The sequence below is a fragment of the Perna viridis genome, chromosome 1 (genome assembly GCF_037379345.1).
Source record: "Perna viridis isolate PV_CMFRI_1.1 ecotype Kerala chromosome 1, ASM3737934v1, whole genome shotgun sequence".
NCBI classification, from domain to species: Eukaryota; Metazoa; Mollusca; class Bivalvia; order Mytilida; family Mytilidae; genus Perna; species Perna viridis.
The window spans coordinates 66,220,385-66,239,221 of record NC_142445.1 but is presented as its reverse complement, the minus strand read 5'-3'; the positions used below and the strand labels follow the sequence as shown (position 1 = coordinate 66,239,221).

At 33.0% G+C, this 18,837-nt stretch overlaps 1 protein-coding gene across 1 annotated transcript in view; it reads right to left on the bottom strand.

Annotated features, from left to right (window-relative positions):
* Positions 1-546: 546 nt before the first annotated feature.
* The window catches only part of LOC148629920 (uncharacterized), a 31,260-nt gene continuing 12,969 nt past the window's right edge, over positions 547-18,837 (bottom strand). The window contains exons 9-21 of the mRNA XM_088578468.1: positions 18,204-18,375; positions 17,502-17,635; positions 17,002-17,170; positions 16,545-16,681; positions 15,754-15,922; positions 15,144-15,302; positions 14,196-14,333; positions 13,861-13,983; positions 10,843-11,025; positions 10,370-10,557; positions 8,656-9,022; positions 7,974-8,390; positions 547-968 (exon numbers count right to left, since the gene is read on the bottom strand). Of these exons, the coding sequence (XP_088434594.1) occupies positions 547-968; positions 7,974-8,390; positions 8,656-9,022; positions 10,370-10,557; positions 10,843-11,025; positions 13,861-13,983; positions 14,196-14,333; positions 15,144-15,302; positions 15,754-15,922; positions 16,545-16,681; positions 17,002-17,170; positions 17,502-17,635; positions 18,204-18,375 (2,778 nt within the window). The remainder of the gene's footprint in view (positions 969-7,973; positions 8,391-8,655; positions 9,023-10,369; positions 10,558-10,842; positions 11,026-13,860; positions 13,984-14,195; positions 14,334-15,143; positions 15,303-15,753; positions 15,923-16,544; positions 16,682-17,001; positions 17,171-17,501; positions 17,636-18,203; positions 18,376-18,837) is intronic.

Below are 18,837 nucleotides of genomic sequence, written 5' to 3'. Positions count from 1 at the left end.
TTATTGCCTTTGAAAAACAGGCTTCTGGAAGCCTTTTGTTTACTGACGGATTTCTGAAAGCATTTTTTTAGTAATCAAGAAGACTTTGATAGGACTTATCATAATATTTATTCAACGGGTCATAGTTTGCCTTCCCTCGTTTGTCTACCCCGGACTTGTCTTTTTATGAGCAACTCGGCGGATATTTCTAGAAAAGCAGAGGACCTTACCCTACCGGTGCACCTGGTTCATGCTCCCAGTTTTTAGTTGAGTCCGAGTTGCTCATTTACTTTTGTTACTTTATGTATGATTTTAGTTACTTATGTTCTTTGTTGTGTATGTCTGTTTTCCATGTCTTGTCTTTGTCCCTGGATTACATTCTTTTGATTACCGCTATAACCTTGGTTCCCTTGATTACTCTTCCTATGAAGATTTTGAAATTGAACATTTTTTTCTTTGTAAAAATTTCATCCTTGTGTACAATTACTAAAGAGTTATGATACATTTTGTATACAATCATAACATTGTAGAAAAAACTAGAAACTCGACTATTGCACACGTTGGTAATCAACATTGATTTTTCCTTGGCTCAAATATTTTACGTCGACCTGCCTTACTCTTTGGCATGGCTTTTTCGAACTTGAGTTTCACACAAAGACGTCTTGGTGGCATCAGGTCGAGTAAAACAATAAAAGTTAGAACCGACACTAAAATCACTACTCCAAATGAACCTATCACAGTGGATGAGGCTCGGGGATCAGACGCACTGATTTTTTTTCTCATTTCGGAGGAAAGTTCCTCTGGTGACACTTTAAGATCCTCTATAAAATCCAAATCAACACTTGTTGGATTAACAACCGAAGATGTGTTAACAAATTTGCATATGCAATTGCACATAACATCAGAGGCTGTATCCTGTGTAAAGTCACGTGTTGTTTCGAAATTTGATGGTAGCGTCGTCGCTAGTTCTGCTAATGACAAATGGAATCCTAAAATGAAAAGATATAAAACAAATGATTAAAACATGAAATCAACTGCAAGAAATACTTTTTTTAAATGAATCAAAATCTAGCAACCTAACCAACGAAAGAGAGCACGTTTTCCAATCAAAACATTATTCTAACAGAGTCAAGAAAAAAAACCCATTTATTTAGAAAAAAGGACAACACCTCTCAAGAAAATAATTATGGATAGTAAAGATAAGAAACACTTAGAAAATCCAAAAAGTGGGGTCGACAAAGTGTAAATACTGAAGTGTCTGATCAGACAAGTATCACAGTTTCATTTAATTGCATAGATGACCAATATTTATAAAAAGAAATTTTCAATAAAGGAATAGAAAACGGCGGCCTACCTTGACAGAGAAAGAAGAGTAAAGAAAATAACCACAACATATCAGTAAACCACAGACCAACCAATCTGCTCGGTATCCGCAGAATATATGCATTTCACCGAAAAGTATAAAACAAGCCTTTCACGTAAAAAGACAGCATTTTGCATGATCCTAACCATTAAAATGTTTAATGAGTTCTTTGAGGCTCATATAAAATATGCATCTTCGCTTAATGGTCGTCAACTGTCTTGTGTAATTACAATGCTTCTTCCTTATGATCAAACCTACAGAATGTGGTTAATATGACATAAAAGGTGAATAGTTTTATATTAGAAGTATACACGCTCATCTTAGTAAGAAATACATTTCCATTAGTTCAGATATCCATCAAATTAAAGACATGTACTTAAGGTACTGAAGAACTTAAACCAAGGAAAGAAACAAAAATCAATTTTCAAATGTACATTTATTCATGACGTAGATATATAAATGATCGAAAGGGTTGAAACAAATTTCGGCGAAGTTTTACTTTAACTATGGTTCATACGCGGGTATAAATAACGAATGTAGGATAGAAATGCACAGTACAAGAAATCACGAACAAATAGTCACAATCAACCAAATATTTATTAAATGCAGAAATAAAAGAAAATGCTATGCCTAGAAAAATGTTTATCTAAATTTAAGAAATTACATCGTTTAATGAATCGATAATTATAAACAATAGATCTTCCTTTGATCATGTTTATCTTTTTATGAACTAAATTTTTCAAAGAAAAGTTTACTTTAAAATTGTTATTTCAACTGGTTCTTAAAATGTTATTACAATAGAAATAAGGAAAAACTTCATCGATAACTTGAGGTTATTGTATTTTTTGTGTTTTCCAGGTCCGGTTATTGTACTTGGAGTATTATATATTGTTTTGATTTACGTTCGAACCCTGGTTCCCTTAATTCCCTTGTACACTATACGTAGATCTGCAAAAAAGGATATTATTTTTTGTCTAAGGATTCCGATAAAAAAGATAATATAACCTCAAGACCATTAAGTTTCGACAAATTTTGGCAGGGAAAAAAGTGTTAAGAAAGATAATATTTATCCAAGACAAATATTATTACAATTTCGTTGAACTACAGGTAGTGTTCGATAATTTCTGTCCGGGATAAAAGTGTTTAACATGATGTAATCTAACCAAAGATGCATTTGTGTGAACATGTTGGTATACATGTTTTGCTCTCTTTATGTTTTTTTTCTATTTAGGTGTTTTAACTTTATGATCAACTACTCCAAAACCACAAGTGCCAATAATTTGAAACTTGATAATGACTTCAATGACCTCTACAAACATTCTTTTCTGCGTGGCTCGATGGGTAACAAGGATTATATAATTATAGAGATTTTTTTAAATCATAAACGGTTCAAATGGATCATACTATACGACTACATAATATTAAATAATCTGGATGAGTGATCCAGGCTCTTTAGAGCCGCCTCTATATCTTTTCACTTCAAAAATTGAGACCAACGAAAGTATATAAAACCACAGTGAAACGTCAATGTTGCCATTCCAAATCTTGTCGTTGATAAAGCGGTTTACATATGAAAAAACAAGTACATTTGATAACACTAATGTAAGAATTTAAGAAAACAGACACACACATAACAATTATCTTAGTAATTTAATCGGTTCTATCTACGAGTAAGAATCTCTCGGTTCTCCTGTAACGATGTCATTATTGCTGATCACTTCTCTGATCATTTACAAGATGATTAAATGGTTGAATGAAATCAAAATGTTGCAGATACAATTACATGAATTATAGTTTTTTGTTGTTTTCTCTACATTTTCCAAGTTTAGATCCAACCAATTCGGTACTCACTCAGTTGTATCAGAAAAAATGGTAGCAATGCTCATCAAATTAATACTACAACGCACATACATGTACATAATAACATATAAACTTTATCCAATGGACTTGAAAATATATTGTTATCAAGTTCTTGACTACTTATATATATCAAACCTGATCAAAACCTTTTAAAGGGTTGTTTCTAGAGTATCCAAAAAGCATATACCATATAGCTGTTTAACAATATCAATTTCTCACTACAAGAGTAATCAAGGGAAATTGATGATACCTATATTTATGAATGCTGAAAAATAAAACATAAAACACCCAGGACAAAATCTAAAATAGAAAGCGCACATCTTTATTATTTGATAACTATTGAATGGAATTAATTCCATTTGATGTCTCTATCGTGGTGGATGAATTGTAGTTATACAAAAGCACCCTTTATCCATCATAAGTAAAGTCCAGTTGTTACTAATGATTCCTCTCCCAAAAACAAAATCGGACTAGAAAACTGTAAAAAAAAAAGGGGGGGTGCACATCTACAAAATCAGTTAATCTGTGAATATTACATTAAATTCCATTCAATGGCATGGGGGTAGTTTTGGATTAAAGATGGGTACCAGTCATTCATCATTAAAGGCAAAGTCGATGTTGTGCTGTGCACCCCCACCCTAATAAAAAACGCATAGCTCAAAATCTGAAATAAAAGGCGCATATCTTCAATATTCTATAATTTATGAAATGTTCATAACATTCCAATCAGTGGTGTAGGAGGAGTAGCAGATAAGAGAAGTGAAAGGTACTACTTTGTGTAACGTAAGTGCGAAAAGTCAATGTTATGGTATGGACAAAGCTCAACTCGCCCCCAAAAACAATCAAATCAAAATATGAAATTGGAGATGCAAATCTGTCTAATCGTCTGTTAAAGTTCCATTGATTTCCATTTAGTGGTATATGAAAGTAGTGAAAGCGCGGACGGAAGGACGGACACCATTATCACTATATAATAGATGTAATAAATAATTTATCATCATATAATTTATCATCATATCAAAATATTGCCTAGAAAGGTAAGCGTAATCTTAAATGGTGAGGGTACATAAGGCACTGTTGCGACTACTAGGAGAAAAGAAATTATCCCCCTTTAATAAACTCAAAATTGTTCCATTTGTTTTAATTAAAACTATTTATTTCATTTCGTTTTTAACAAAATCAAAATAGAAAATGTATTTTGTATATAAAAGAAATAAATAAAGTTGTATGCATAAAAAGAATTAAACAAAGTTGTATGCATATTCAATTAGCGTATGTTGAATAAAGTAAAAAAACAATTAAACCTTAGTGCTATGTCTTACGCAATCTGTTAGGAATTAATAGTAACCAGATGTAGAAGAAAACCTGGTTATAGAGGCATACGAATACTTCTCTTCCAGTTTTGCTTTGTTGTATGTGTTTTTATCAATTAAATACAATATGTTTTTTTTTTATTTGACTGCGCTAGAATTTATCTTTGAAGCTTCAAATTAAGAAGGCATATTATTAATTTATCTTCAGTGCCCGATGTAACAATTCGTTGGGTAGTTTCGAATTGGTGCAGTCGCACACTTAGCCCTGTAATTTCTACGTTTTATAAAGCTTTAGGCTATTAATCATTTCTGTCTCCCTTTCCGTAAAATATCGTTGTACTTGAATCAAACTTGTATAAAATAAATAAAAAAAAATAAAATCATCGAGTCTCAGAGTATGTTCCGCTGACAATGGAATCAACAGAGATGGGGCAAATATACAAATCATGTATTATCGTTTCTTCCTCAACTACATGATAACACTGCATGAGTGGCTATATATAGCTTCATAACCAGTTATAAGTCATTAAAATTTATGATTACGAAAAATAGTAAATTAATATGGGAAAGATTGAAATAAATGCATCTATATAGGTATTAAACCTCCCGCTGTCGGCCGTTTTGGCTGGAGCCTCCCAATATTTCATCATACATTCCGTAATCTTCAACGATATCAGTCTCCCGGTGGGAGCTTAAATCCTGCCGCTTTCGAAATTTTCGCTATGCATCATTCAAAATACTGGGGATGAAACTGGGAAGTTAAGAAGCCAATGAGTGACACACTTCAATTTGGATAAGAATAACAGGGGGTCTTCCTATTGTAGGGTTTCCGAAGATTAACATCAATGCAAACCGTATCTCCGCTAAAATGCATGAAATCTGGGTATATCTTGAATTAAGGTTCAAAAACTAATTTCAATAAATGTCACGTAGATATTCATACCACTAAATCTAAGATGGTTCACGGTCAGACCATGCTTATTTAACCTGACAACCTACATGTATAAGACATTGTCGCACCCCTCAAATCCACCACCCGTGAAGCGCCTGTTCTTGATTTTTTTCCTAATATTTGTAAGAGGCGGATAACAACATTTTGGAGACATGGATTAAATACAAACATAACACAGGGTGCAGCTGATTAAAATAAAAGACAACTTCTTTCACATAAAAGATAGAAGCTACAATTTGCATTTAATATTCGAAAAACCGCCAAAAAACTGAACTGCAGACAACAATTAGCACGACAGGACTGCTTAGCACACATATTATATAAGACCTGATATAACAAATACTAAAACTACATGTAGGCTATTAAGCACAGATATTTACACATGGAAGTGAAGAATTTACATGTACATCCATGCTCTAGTGAGCAGAGCATCAAAGTACTTCCTTAGGTAACAGCTTTGATATAAAAAGGGGTATTATTAAGTGTCTACATGTTTTTTGGCGTATGTGTCTGTGTACACTAAATACGAAAGAAATGTTGGAATATTTACTTTATATACAAGAAACTTAAGCAACATAATTTTATACACACAAAGTTGCGTAAAATTGACCAGCATTTTGCGTATATTAAATTTGCAATATCGAATACATATAAGGACATGTTTAATATGTGCACATTTTAAATGTAAATGTATTGAAGATTTTCCCCGAATAAAGAAAGCAGTGTTGAAAGAACTTTGTTATATAGAACTGTGCTGAATCATTGCAATAGATAAATACCCAGAGCTGGATTTTAAATTTTCTACTTTCAAAATAAAAACAGATGCGAGTAAAAAACTTGATTCGCGCTTGATATTATAATAGTTTCCAACTTTGCCCGGTCGCATATGGAAATAAATTGCGTTGCAGCAGACAGCATGCGATTCAAAGTATATAAGTGCATTCACGTACATGCATGAATGTTTATAGCAGTGGGTGTATCAAAATCGACGTCTGATCAAAGATTACTTCAGACTTTTTTTCATTCTTTGGCATAAAGGTGTGATAAAAGCTCTTTAATTAATATATCTACACCACTTCCTACATTGTAATTAGGATTTCAGTGTATATTACACGGGTGGCCAGGTGCTTAATCATGTGACATTTAGCTAGGTCACATGATACATGTACAGGTAAAGTACGACAGTCATTTTTGAAGGGATTTTAAGCGTGATTTTTGAATGTTTTTTGTTAAATGCACAGAGATTCAGCGTTAACCAAAAATCTTTTTTCCTGTAGAAAGATTTTATAAATGCACACTTTCAGTTTCAATCTTTTTTTTTTTTGGTTAACGCCGGATCTCACTATAAAATAAGTGGCAGAAGAGTGAAAAAGTGCTATTTTATTACCAAAATAGCCTTCCAGGCGGTTTTGTGCATCTGTTTCTGTATTGTTACTCTTTAAATCACAAACTGAATGCATAAAATTGAAAATTTACAATATGTATTACATTATTATTTAGTTTTTTTTTCCGAATTGATGATAATTTTTTACTAATTATTTCTGTAGGTAGAACAAGGCCTTATGGACTCTCATCCTTTCACGGCAGATTTTTACAGCATTCTGATGCAGCTTAAGTTTATGTTTATTAAGACATTAATCACCATTTACACATAAAATATTCACAAAAGCATGCTTTTTACGAATAATATCATTCATAGTCTTAAAATATAATTTAAATAACAAATTGCATTTCTTGTAAACAGGAAAAAAATGAGTAACAGTTAAAAAAGAACGCATTCGGTGAGATACTGTATCTAATATCTCCGTCTCACTCTCCTTGGTCGTGTTGGTAATCTAATAAAAGAAAAAAAACTGTATGTAAAGTATTGTACATATTGTTTATTTGAAGTTAAAAGCACAAGTTTATTATGTGGTATGAAAGTCGTTGGAAGACTGGTTTCAAATTGAGAATGTAATGACATCAAACTTCAAAGCAATAAAAATGCACTGTACAGAAACTGCATAAATATCACGCAGCAAATAATCGTTTAAGACACAATTAGCGGTTTAATTTATATGGACCAAGTGCTTCTTTTCATTGTTTGGACTCATGACGAGCTCCCTTGACTGTATTATATACTTGACGGAATAAACATGTTCTGTTCTCAATGTTGGTTTTGACACGCAATATCAGGCAAAGCGTTAAAAAATGGATCCATTTGGCCACATGTTTAGTAACAGTAGCGTTGCACATGGTCCGTGATCCTGACATTAAGTGGAGTCCGGTTTGTTTTTGTTTCTATGTAAGTGTTATCTTGACATTTTTACAATCTTTGTAGTATGTGTATTTTTTTTATTACTTTATTTTATTGTTTTTGGTCACCCTTTGAATCGTGGTTCTGTTGATTTTCCTTGGTTTTGTTTAAAATAGCCCATTCAGCAATGATGCATGTACTGTAATTTTACATTCAGTCAGCAAGAACATTTAGACTTATTTAACCCTATATGTACATATATTACGGTACCAATCCTACATACAAATATGTTGAAATCAATCAAAATGCTATTGTATATTTTTATAAAATACCTTTTCGTGTTGCATTTACAATATCCTTTATAAATGGTATGGATCAAAACTCCAAATGTTCCCACTATAACAAACATTAAAGGAACAAACCATGCCATGTTCCTTGCATACGAAAAGAATGTGAAATATTGAATATTATCAGGTTCCATTTTAGGAACTGTCTTCGCAAGGATTACAAAGTAGACCAGGGTAGAGTCTTGAAGTCCGCCGACGTCAACAGCATACACTGTTAAGTTAACGACTGACCCTTCGCCAAAATCAGAAAGAGATTTCAACAACGTTATTGACCCGTTGTTTCCAATACTAAATAATCCATCGTTGAAATCTTCTTGAACAAGATGATAAAGTACCTCACCTGACAAAATAATACAAAAGTAAAACAAAAGTATATAATGACTTATTACGTCGTGTTGAAACAATTTTTAAATTATTTATTTCCATTCAAAAATGTTCAAAATTGCAGGGAAGGACAGTTTAGCATTTCGTTTCTTCACCGTTTTGTGTTAAAGTTTGTTTTATTTCAAAATATTCAAAACATTATTTGATGAATATAGATGAATAATACCGTATTAAAAGACACTCCAATGAAATTGTTTAAATGACAGCTGATTTTTAATTACCATATGTTCCAATGTCATTGTCAATAGCGACAATTTGTCCAAGATTGGTTCCAATGCCTGTCTCTAAGTCAACGAAAAACGTATACCTGTCATGTTCAAATTTAGGAGTGTAACCATTATTATTAGAAATTGAGATGTTTATATATGCTACGTCAGTGTACTGTCCGTCGCTGATTGTAACCTGACAATTTAGTTGATCAGGCAGACCACTATTGTCTAAAACATAGTCAATGCTGTAAGCCAACAATCCAGTTGAAGAGTCAATGTTCAATAGACCAGTGTTTGTGTCACAGTCTAATGTAAATAGAATGGTATCTCCATCCTGATCTTCGTATTGGTAAAAGGGGTCCTGTAATTGTGTTCCCGCCTAAAATATACGTACAACAGTCAATTAAAACGTGAATAGTTGTATATTTTATAGTCTTTTATCCAAGAATATTCATATATTATACGATTAAGGGAACCATGATTCGAGCTGAAATCGAAATTAGTAATCCAAGGAAAAAGAAAAGGAAAACAGACACACACAACAATGAACCTGAAAACGGAAATGAGCTACTCGGACTCCATCAAGAATTGGGAGCATATACAAGGTGTACCAGAATTGTAAGCGTCTTCTGCTTTTCAAGGAATATCCGCCGCTATACTCATAAAGTGTCAAGTCAGGCGTAGGCGCAAGAGGAAATGAAAGGAAAACTATGATACACTGAACAAATCGATTTTCATGGAGCATAAAGCTATACCATGACAACCTACGAGTTCACGTTGACGACCATAAAACTTCTGTTGTGATGACTTCAACCATGAAGCAACATGATCCCGTTCAAGAAGCTTAATTGTAAGAAGACGAGCACGATAAAAAAAAAAAAACACTCCGCGTAGTGACGGTAAGCTATTGTATGAATTGTGAAATGAAAATTCGATCCGCAGGAGCAGAATGAAACGAAAGTTGACATTATGGCATGAAGAATCGTCTGTTGTATACTGAGAAGGTACTTTCATTCGTGGGTAGCAATTTCGTGGTTTTGGATTCTTGAATTCGTGGATTTGACAATTCTATCATCAAACAAACGAATGGAAAGTTCACTTTCCGTTTGGAACCAAATTTCGTGCTTAAATTTAGTGTCTGTAGTCTTCATCTCAAGTTCTTTGGGGTTTAAAATCCTCGAAACAAGGGTTGTTGAAAGAAAATACGGCATATATATATGTGACAAAACAAAACATTCCAGCATTTTCGATTATCTTTGGAAGATAATTTAGAATCGTCTATTTTACAATGCATTGTACATGATTGGTATTTTGTATTAGAAAACAAAGTAAAAGGAATCTCTTCCATGTACTAAGTATCTGTATCTAGCTGTACCGTTTTTTCTTGAGTAACAACGATGTATAATGTTCAGAGGCGGAATTTTAACTGAATAAGTGGAGGGTAGTATACAGGATTGAAAAATCATTGGTCTTGATCCTATTTTATTCCGATAATAATCTAGCATTGAGGGTTGCGAAGATCATTTAAAAATCTACGTTAAAATAGGTCTTTTATTTTTGTTTCTTTATTAATAATTAACTAACTCCCAAATTGTTCTAACAGATAACTACTAGTAACATGAATTCACGAACAAGCTTGTCTTTGCAATACACTGCGAACTAAATTGTTTTCTTTCATTTATGAATAATATTTTATGATCTAAAAAAGATCTGCAGCATACCTTACCACATTCTCAGAACCGGAAAGGGAGTAGTACTTTTTCGTAAATACCGGAGGTTCATTCATATCAATGATATTTATTGTCAAATTTTCTGTTCCGTCCATGGAACCATCAGAGACCGTTATGGTCAGCAAAAAGGTTGTATCGGATATTGTCTCAAAGTTGATGATCGTCTTTGAAGTAACTTCTCCAGCTGCAGTGAAAATCGTACTCATATCACACACAATATGTATTTGTTATAAGAAATATTAAAACTAGATTTAGTTGATTGATTGATTTTTAATAGACGGTATTTTAAATGCAATTTTTTTTATTTAGCATCGTATAATAAACAAATGTAATTATGATGAACGTTTGTTCTAATAATGAAGAGTTTTTGGGAACCGGAATAGGACCTTATGTTTATCTCTCCTTTATTTCACGGCTAAGGTTCGTGTTTACCGAATGCTACGAATAAATATTTACATATTTAACATACTCGTTCCGTTTATTTTGAAGTAGATAGCTCCATCAGGGGGAGAGAACACTGCAAAGTATGAGTGTATATCCATGGTATCTTGATCCAATACTGTCGGCATGAATATTGAAGAACCAACTTCTGTCCCTTCAAACACAGAAGCTGTTAGCGGAAGTCTTGTAAACGAAGGCGGAGAGTTTATATCTAAAACATTATGAAGATTGTTTTGTGAAAGTAGTTGACGAATTCTTGTAGTTTGGTTTTGTTGATTGAGAACTTTAATCATTTAAAGAGTAATCAAGGGAACCAAGTTTATAGCGGTAATCAAAAGAATGTAATCCAGGGACAAAGACCAGACAGGGAAAACAGACATACACAACAAAGGACATTAAGTAACTTAAATCATACCTACAAAGTAACAAAAGCAAACGAGCAATTCGTCCTCTGCTTTCTAGAAACACCCGCCGAGTAGACAAACGAGGAAAGGAAAACTAAGACCCGTTGAATAAATCAATTTTCATGGTGCAGATGGATACACCATAACTATCCACGAGTTCATGATGACGACCATAAAACTTCTCTAGTGATGACTTCAATCTTGTAGCAACATAACCCTGTTCCAGAAGCCTATTTGTTAGAGTTCATAGATTTTAAGTTATGTCTTGTTACTTTAATATAAAAATACCTTTTCTGACCAGAAAATATATTATTATCAAGAGGGGACGTGACACAAAAAATGTCATTTTATAAACATTTATATTTATAAAAGAATAGCATGTTTTGATATGAGTGTAACAAACGTTTTGCCACCAGGTTATTGCTAAATAAAGTTAGATTTATTTGTGTTTTCACGACGACCTAATTAATCTGCATACATGAAAACCGTAAGTAACGCTCAATTACCAATTGTTGTGTATTGGTGAAATAATGGTGTTCAGAAAGTAAAACTAAAGTTCTTCTCGTTTTCTGTCACCTATTATTTTCGTTAGGCATACGTCCCGGCGTGATAAATACACAACCACTTTGAGCACTATTTTAGGACTTGAACAGGAGTGTACAACTAAAATAGCTACGTTCTTTCTTTGCCGCAGGGATATATTAATAAACTAGCCCGGTAGACTTACTCATGAAGGAAAGATTGGGTTTTGCGTCTTCTTTTATCTTTACATGGTAAGGCGACCCGTGACACAGGTGTCGACGCTCGTGTATGACTTCGATAATAATTGAAATACAACTGAGTTTCATTTGTCTTACGGATTTTGAAATAAAACAATTTACATGGAGATTTTACACAGTACACAATATACAAATGAGCAACTCGGACTCCACTAAATGATGGCGACCATAAAACTTCTGTAGTGATGACTTCAATCTTGTAGCAACATTGCCCTGTCCCAGAAGCCTTACTGTAAGAAGTCTAGCGCGATACAAAGAGTAAGCTCTGGCATAACATATGAGTTGTGGTATAAAACTCCATACGCAGGTGCTGAAGGGATGTTGCCACAGATGAAAGGAAAGTCGACAATTCTAAATGATAAGTCATCACGTTTGTCGTAACGTTTGTTCAATAATTTTCCTTTACCATCGATCTCCAAATGTAGGTCAAGATATGAGGCCGACTTCAAAGTGTCTGTAGCATACTTTATCTCGAGTTCTTTGGGGTAGATGCGATGTATCAAGTCCCTGAAACTAGGATTGTTTAACGATAGTGCGTCATTTATATTGTGGAAACTGAGATTAAAGAATCTAGCTAAACGATCCTCTTTCTTTCGGATCAGATCAGCTATAAAGTCAGCCTCATAAGAGTGTATGAAGCTGCAGCACGAAAGCCTTATTGGTTGTCAAATAAAATTATCAAAAACCAATGTTCGTATTATCCTCTGTACTTTCAGGGACTTTATACTACACTCCTTTGTACTGGTACAGTTGTCAGGAGTAACGTTCCGTAAAAAGAGAGTAAATCATTATTGTTCATTGATGATCAAGCTTTGAAATCTTAGAATATGAATTTCATTTTACTTTATTTAAGAAGTTCAATCTTACATGACAAAACATAATGAAATATGTTTATGTAATCTTCAAACGGGAGTGGTGTCGTCTCACTGTGAATAGTTTAGTCTTCATGCATGTAATATTTATGACATTGTTTTATTATTTTCTCCTCGAAGTGGATTAAATTGATACTACTGTCAGTATATCTTCACCGGCATACCAAAACTTTCAATATTTTCACTCTCAGTTGTAGAAATCATGCGACAATGCAGAAGACCCATGCTTTGCAGCCACTCGATGCTTTGCAGACTTTTTGTATCGCGCTAGAAATCTAACAAATAGGTTCTCGGAACAGGGTTATGTTGCTACAAGATTCAAGTCATCACTACAGAAGTTTTGTGGTCGTCATCATGAACTTGTGGATCGTTATAATGTATCCACCTGCGTCATGAAAACTGATTTATTAAACGGGTCATAGTTTTCCTTTCCTCGTTTGTCTAACCCGGGCTTGACTTTTTATGAGCAACTCGGCGGGTGTTTCCAAAAAAGCAGAGGGCGCTCGCACTGCAGGTGCACCTGGTCCATGCTCCCAGTTTTTTACTTTGTGTGTATGATTTTAGTTATTTTATTTTCTTTGTTGTGTATGTCTGTTTTCCATGTCTGGGCTCTGTCTCTTGATTGCATTCTTTTGGTTACCGCTATAACCTTGATTACTCTTTGCAAGCACTCGATCTATAAATTGAGAACCAATGAGGTAAAACGGTTACGTGACCACATGGCTAATTAAAATTCGTATGGTTAGGGTCATCGTCGATTTTGAATCAATTTATCTTCAATTAAACGACGTAAGTGACTACAAGGGGCGTTTCGATTATACATGTATATATATTGTTTTGTTTCTCGTCACCCTTAAATGAGTCAATGGCTGAATACTCATTTAGTGTTAAATCGTCAAAGATAAACTGATAAATTTTGCAACATTAAATTCATCGATTTAGTAGAAAAATTCTCTCTACAGAAATATCACTCCATAAAGCTATGACTTACCTGATATCAAAACTGTTAACGTCTCTGGACCCACTGTATTTCGACCATCTGTAACATTAACAAACAGATCGTATCCAGTCACAGCTTCGTTTGTTATAGACCGAGTTACCTGAACATCACCAGCTGAAGGAAAACCAAATAATATCAAACATAGTAAAACTTTCATTCCAAAGTTCTAATGAAAAGTGAATAACACGATTAATAATATTTAGTGCTTTCCTTTGACACATATGTTTGACTTCGTCACTTTTTATTTGTTAAAAAATATTTATTTGTACTAAAACAAAATCATTTTGTAAAGTTTGTCAAAAGTATAAGACTAAGTTGATGCTTACTATTTTGGTCAACCATAAAAGGAACATTAAGATCACTTGAAGACATCGAAAACTGCAGCTGATCATTTTCTGGATCACCTCCTGTTATTGTGAACACAATCTGACCAAAAGGACTTTGCGATGAAACGGTTGTCATGCCTACAAAAGATAATAGAACAACTTCATCAAAACGCAGTTATGTAACTAACACAAGCAAAGACTAATAAAACACAGTTTCTTTCATACCAACACATCATGACAATACTGTTAGCAAATGACATGCATTTAAGTACCAAGAAATTAGTCGGATTATAGCACAATATGACAAAACAGATATATATATAGTTTCTAAATGTACTTTAGAAGTTTAAATTATATGGTTATGGTCATTACTTAGCAAGTGCCATGACATTACCATCAACATTTGTACTTGTTTTAGTGCCATGACATTACCATCAACATTTGTACTTGTTTTAGTGCCATGACATTACCATCAACTTTTGTACTTGTTTTAGTGCCATGGCATTACCATCAACATTTGTACTTGTTTTAGTGCCATGACATTATAATCAACATTTGTACTTGGTTTAGTGCCATGACATTACCATCAACATTTGTACTTGTTTTAGTGCCATGACATTACCATCAACATTTGTACTTGTTTTAGTGCCATGACATTACCATCAACATTTGTACTTGTTTTAGGATAGACATCAAAGAAGTGGCATTATGTTTTAAATGAAAATAATTACACCCGATCCCTCAATAATAAATAGCTTTCAAAATAGAAAGAAACAAATATGTTTTTCTTTCTCTTTTCTGTTCTCAATTGTTTTATTATAAAAAAGAAACTTTTTAAATGTAACAATGAGTGATTGATATATTGAGTAAGCAACTTCATTTCTGAGAAGAAAAAAATTAATAAATTTCTTTTTAACATCATGCTTCGTCACGTTTCTGGGCACTCACCTTGGATGTTGATAAAGAAAGGTTCCTTATTCCTCAGGAGGTAGATATAAAAGATATCAGTAACACTCCTACGAGCATCCTCACATTTTATATCTAAAGTATACTGCCTTTGGATATCATAGTCAAAGTTCTGGCCACTGCGAACATAGATCTTATATTCTGCAAATATAATCAATTCAGTAGAGATTACCTCACATCAAACGTTCAACAAACAAAACATTCCAATTGAAATTATCACGAATTAACACGTGTTTTATAAGGCAAAGAGAATAAATATGAAAATTATAATCATCCATCCATTGTCTGAGTACGTTAAAATAATACAAAGAGACATCCGTTTTATATTATCAAGTTTTGTTTCAATTCAGTGCCAACAACATTGAAATTCATTCTCATGAAATATATGCCAAAGTTAACGTTATCATGCACTGTGCATACGAAGTAATTATTTTTATTGTCCTTTGTATTCAAAGCTGTTGTTTCTGACATTTCGTAAATATATGATGGGTTAGAGATCTAAGCTATTATATTATTATCATTGTGAATTTCAGAAATGTCTACACAACTTTGTGGGATGTATCGTCTTTTCTAGTCATATTTCCTGTATTACCATATTGATTTGATCCAACTTGCAGGTAGAAAATCGTCGTTACTGTAGTTATACTGCATATTACGGTGTCATTTGTTGGGTCTGATACAGTTACTGTATAAAGTACTGTTTCTATTTTGGTAGTCTCAGGAATTTCACAGCTCATTGGCAGATTTGTTATGGAAGGTGGCTACAAAACAAGCACTTCAATTTACTTTTTAGAATAATGCTAGTTTGAATATTTTAATAGTTAATTCACTATTACTTTATCTTGCTCTTTTGTTGGTAATAAATATACCACCGATCTACACAGCCGTGCTTGTAACGTTTTAAATCTTTTAAAAGGTGTAGCTCATTGTAAATTGAGATTTGGCAATACTATCATTGCCTTGATTAATTTCTGACTGAGAACGCAAAAAAACTTAGTATGATTGTAATGCGTTATCTTTTACCTTTACTAAGCAACTTTTAAAATGGCAAAATCGTACGAGTTTACAAATCATTCTATCTAAAATCACATGTATTAGTATTGCCAATACAATTATGTTTTTAGATTAAGCGTGTTGAAACTGTCAAGAATGACAAGTTGCTTTGGTTGCAAAACCCATGTCAATAATCACAAAAGGACACCTTTCAAGCTTTGTTTGTTCTGTAAAACAGAAATATTATCTTCGTTAGTTAATTATGAGACCCACCTGATGGTATTTGCATTAATTCAAATGTAAGTTGTATACAAACGAATCATTTTTTTTTAAAACAGCCAAAGTCTTCAGATCTGCTGTGCTAATAATGTAACAACAGACAATGCGTACCTCATTTTTGATGATATTTACGGTCAAAGTGGCCTGGTCGTATCTCCTCTGGTCAGAGCATCTTACTTTCACAGAAAATGTATTTCTGTTATCGTAATTAAAAGTGACTGAGTTTTTAGTAAATATTCCATAATCCACTACAACACAAAAGCATACATTATTTCTTTCATGTTTTCTATAAATATTGTAGGAAAAACAAGCATGCTTGTTGGAACTGTTTGTGTGTTTTACAATACATTAATTATTTTGATATGGAATCATATTTACAATTGTAACAATATTTTAAGAGTTTCATAAATATAAAAAAACAAAGAAATGTATAATGATAATACTTAATTGATTTGAAAAAGAAAACAAAAACAAAAAGATAAAAAAGTTGTTTTCTTTTTTTCAATTTTTAATATTTAATGGTAATTGTGTGACAGACTTGTAACTAGCACAATATGCGCAGGCCAACCTAAAGCTGGAGCAATTTTCTCAATTAAGAATCTGCTGTTGAAATTTACAAGGGTGCATGTGACGTCATCATTCTCATTATCGGTGTATGTCAGTGTATGAAGTAATGTTTTTGTTGTCAGGTCCTCAGAAATAGATGCACTGTTAGGCAAACTCGTTATGACAGGAGGCTATGTTAGAAAGAAAATAAATACATATAACTGTCAAGGAACTTCTGATTATGGGTTACAATTTTCGTGTTTTCACATAATTTCGTAAGTTCATTGGGTCTAAAATCGTACATTTTTAAACAACCATTAATTTACATCAACTGATGAGCATTTTATTACTACAAAAGAAGGTCTGTATGACTTCGAGCATGCAGAAACTAAATTTTTCGATACTAAAGACATACATTATCTTATAATATTAATATACTTATACTTATGTAAATTTTTCACTAAACCGTATAATAAAATAAGGAATACAGAACAATATAGTGTAAAAACAGTTTGCCTATACCTCATTTCGTATCAAGTTAATTGTGAATGTTCCAGTATTCCCACGTCTATGGTCATTGCACTCAACAGTAACAGTGTAAGTAGATGTTGTATCATAGTCCAGTGCTGTACCACCAGTTAGATACACTCCATAACCTAACGTAAGCATGATAATATGAATTGAGGTAAACTCTGGGGTGTTTACTCAATTCCTTTGTATACGCTTTTGTTTTTGTTTATGTTTGTGTTTTGTTTACCCTTTATCATATTTGATTTGTATTTTGGGTTTCAGGTTCATTAACAACAAAGCAGATGGACTGTCTAATATCCTTTCTATTAAGTAACAGTGAATGAAACAAATAGTTGCAATGTAGTCATGGTAAAATTATAGAATGACTCGGTTTTTTTAACCTAATACATTGTATTATCAATTTCAATTTCAAAATAATGTAACTTCGCGTAAAATGACTAACTGATGCATCTGTCTAAATTCTATATAAAATATCGAGACTGTCATTCGGTGTAGTTTTTAAACTGGATTTCTCTTACTTTTTAGGAAAAGAAAACATCATAATATATTCAATAAATGAATCGCCAAACCCACAAAATGATTCGAAGATAAGCTTACATTTGTACGCATTGTCCCCACTGACGCGTAGGCATTAACACACTTCGAGGGCCACGGATTTAAACAATTAAATAGTTATTTTCATGTATTAGTTACCAGTGTTGGTCGGTGGAATCAGTGACACATCAAATATTGTACTGGTAGGGTTTAAAACACAAGTTACAGTATCCCCTTCGGCGTCTGTTACAGTAAGTGTATGAAGCAGTGTGTTGGTATTTGCATCCTCAGATATGCTGGTAGAGTTTGGTAGACTGACAATAACTGGTGCCTATGAAATAATATAAATTTACTAACACAGTCAATTAAAATCAATTAAAATAACATACATATCACTGATTTCAAGAGTTATGTCCCTTACCCCAGGTCTCCCTCCTTAAAATAACATACCTCTGATGGAAATATTATGATTATGATGATTTAATGTAATATATGTCGTCGTGATATTATTGGAGATCTTGGAGGTATATACAGTCAGGTTAAAAGGGTAATATGAACCGTTCAGAGCACTATACGATGTAAAAGAAGTTTTAAAATAATAGTTCTATTTCGGATTTGTAATTAGAAAGGTAGGCAAGAAAACTGACAATATATTCAATAAATTACGATAACAAAAATAAAACAAACAAACAAAAATAACAGCATATGCATATGTATAAAGATTACGCTTAAAATCGCAGGATTTATAATAAAAATCTTCATTTTCTCAACAAAATGAAACACCAATATTAAT